The following is a 3,127-nucleotide window of genomic DNA, read 5'->3' as shown; positions in this document are numbered from 1 at the left end:
TATATATATATTATTTTTGCAGTTAGCAAAATATTTTATTTTGGTCTTTTTTAAATTTTCCATTTACAAAACAGCAGAAAACAAAACTACAGAAAATAATACATAATCTTTAAATTCCTGTCAATATCAAAAAGACAAGGTATGGACTGAAAAAAAGTGTAGGTAGAACTCTAAGCTTTTTATGCCTTCACTTTATTCATACATTATCAAAATCAAATCAACATCTTTCCTGTAGATTTTATAAATGAGACTCTAACCAATTCTAACCAAATTAGTAACAAAACTCTAGCAGCAGCAAACAATCACAACTTGTTATATTTTTGTAACAGTTTTAATACATTATTTTAAATTTAGTCAGTGAAAAACACAGTTTCAACTCTTCACAACAGTTATTCCAAGCACAAATCCCTCTAACAGAGGTACAATTATTTTTAATATTTGTCCTAACCTTTGATTTTTTAAAAATAAATCTTTCTTAATTCATAGTTTGTTTCTTTAATTTTGAACCACTTCTGTATACAATGTGGAAGGACTTTTTTTTTGCTGTTAAAACTGAACTTTTAACTGCGCATGCGCACAAAGGTCACCTGTTGTCATGATAACTGCCTAACAGACTCAAATCTGATAAAGTTTACACTGAAGCTAACTACGTAGCCTCGTTAGCTTCATTGAAACTTGAACTTCATACGTGTTGGTTAACTCAGATGGGTTTAAGTGAAACATATTTAGAGGGGGGGAAACACCCGAAATGGAATCGACAAGCTGTGCGGGTGCTGCGGGTGCTGCGGGTGCTGCGGGTGCTGCGGGCTCGGGAATGACCGGACCAAGCAGCGGCCCCGGTGTTCAGAACTGGGCCGACGGGTCCAGATATGAGGGCGGATTTTTAGACGGCCTCAAACACGGAAAAGGAAAGTACACCTTGAAAAATGGAGAGGTAACATAACATTATTATGGGTCTGATATTTTTAATTAATATTTTTGCATCAGCTGAATCAGCTCAAATCACGTGAAATCAATGACTGCACCTGTTTCTCAGTCAGTCTCAGTGCGTGTTTGTAATAATACCAAAACATTAAGGTTTTATAACTTGATGATTGTTGTTTAGGTGTGTGCAGAGTTGTAAAGTAACTAAGTGCAAATGCTTTATTACTGCACTTAAGTAGAATTTTTGTGTATCTGTACTTTACTTGAGTAATTATTTTTCATTTTTACTTCTACTTCTTACATTTTCACACAATTATCTGTACTTTGTACTCCTTACATTTAAAAAAAATGCAAAAAGTAGAAAGTCATTGCTTCTAGTTCATTTTTGTTTGTTTTTTCCCTGCTTGTTATTGTAAAAAATAAATACTATCCATATAAATTGTCCCTCCTAGTTGGAGTGAATTTAATTGTGGTTGAATGAGAAGTATAAACATATAAAAGTCTCATACTCTAATAGTTTGTACACAAACAAATCATGACACACTCCAGTAGTACATAATCATTATAATAAAAGGACTGTACTTAATAAGTATTTGTATTTCATGAATTATATTATTGCATTTGGCCGCAGCCCTCAGATGGATTTTCATTTTGAGAAAAGCTTTGTGCAGCCTTGATATATGTACATAAACTGAAACAACTAGACAAGTGCATCCTAATTTTAACATAAATTAATTATTTTAATACAAAATAGTCATTTCTGCACTGTTTTGTGGAGGTCACCTAATAAATGTCATTACAGAAAATCTAACTGCTCATTTTAAATCAATACTTTTACTTTTAATACTTAAGTACGACAAATATCAGATCCTTTAAGACTTTTACTCGAATAATATTCTAAAAGGAGACTGTAACTTTTACCAAAGTAATTTTTTGGTAAGTTACTTGTACTTTTACTCAAGCATCACTTTGTGGTACTTTATACAACACTGGGTGTATGGCCAATTTTACCTACTTGATTCAGTTAAAAAAAAAAAAGAGCCAGTACTAAGTAAAAGCTACGTTATGTTAAATTTAAGTTTCATGGTTTTTCTTGGCAAAACTCAAAATAACCCCATACTTTGCCTAAACTCTATATTTAGCCAAAAATTACYCAAAAAATAAACTRCGGGGTGCAAAAACAGCTGATGTAATTATCTGCATTCACATAAATTAATTAATTAATTAAAATAAAAAATGAATTAGACTACTGATCTCATAATTACGAGATATTTTCTCATAATTGTGAGATCCTGATCTTGGAATTACAAGATCCTGATCTCATAATTACGAGAAAAGATGTCATAATTACGAGATAAGTTAAAGAGAGTCAGCAGATCTACATTACAGGAAACGTGAACAGTGACTGCATGTGTGCTTTTATTCCCTCTTAGGTATGAAATATTGGGAAATATTGAGTTTACTTAATGTGGATGGTGTTGTATGGAAGAGCATTGCATTCACACAAAAAATAAATAAATAAATTGACCCCTGATCTCATAATTATGAGATCAGGGGTCTAATTTTTTTATTTTTATTTGGTGAAWGCAATGCTCTCCCGTAGAATTCACCCAACAGTTTGACTGATTTTCTTCACTGATTTTATTTGTTTAGTATTATGAGGGTTTTTTCTACAAAGACTTCAAGCATGGGGGTGGTCTTTACTGCTGGCCCACGGGCCACAAGTTCACTGGCAAGTTCTACCTCAACAGAAGGGAAGGATACGGTGACCTCATCTTCCCAGATGGAACCACCTTTCAGGTAAAGTTGATGCATTTAGAGCATCCATAGTAATTTTGTGTACATGGTAAATAGTTTATAACTCTATGTGTTCAGGGTTTATACCACATGGACCAGAGGCTCGGGCCTGGTGTGCTTACGTATTCAGATGGACGACAGGATGTGGGTCTGTGGCTTGGGAAACACTTGATAAAGCTCTGTGCCGCCGTAGAAGAAAGTTTTAGCCTCAACAACTTCCCTGAGTACGCCACCTTTAGGCAGCCTTCTGTCAACTCAGGATCACAGACTCGGGTACTTGTTGATTCTTTTGTCACCYGCAGGAACATAGCTCAAAGCATTGTAGTTTTCATTCAGCAACTATTTTAGTTAGTTTAGTTTAATTCCTTATTTATAAAAAAAAAAAAAGGTACAAGTCTTAGTTTAA

At 33.9% G+C, this 3,127-nt stretch overlaps 1 protein-coding gene across 1 annotated transcript in view; it reads left to right on the top strand.

Moving 5' to 3' along the window:
- Nucleotides 1-637: 637 nt before the first annotated feature.
- Nucleotides 638-3,127, top strand: part of ankmy1 (ankyrin repeat and MYND domain containing 1) — a gene marked incomplete at its 3' end in the record, with an annotated part of 11,734 nt that continues 9,244 nt past the window's right edge. The window contains 3 exon segments of the mRNA XM_014025003.1: nt 638-934; nt 2,578-2,724; nt 2,800-2,994. Of these exon segments, the coding sequence (XP_013880457.1) occupies nt 749-934; nt 2,578-2,724; nt 2,800-2,994 (528 nt within the window).

Source organism: Austrofundulus limnaeus, unplaced genomic scaffold, assembly GCF_001266775.1.
Source record: "Austrofundulus limnaeus strain Quisiro unplaced genomic scaffold, Austrofundulus_limnaeus-1.0 Scaffold450, whole genome shotgun sequence".
Taxonomy (NCBI): Eukaryota; Metazoa; Chordata; class Actinopteri; order Cyprinodontiformes; family Rivulidae; genus Austrofundulus; species Austrofundulus limnaeus.
Note: the sequence above shows the minus strand (reverse complement) of the source record. Positions and strands in the feature narration are given on the sequence as shown.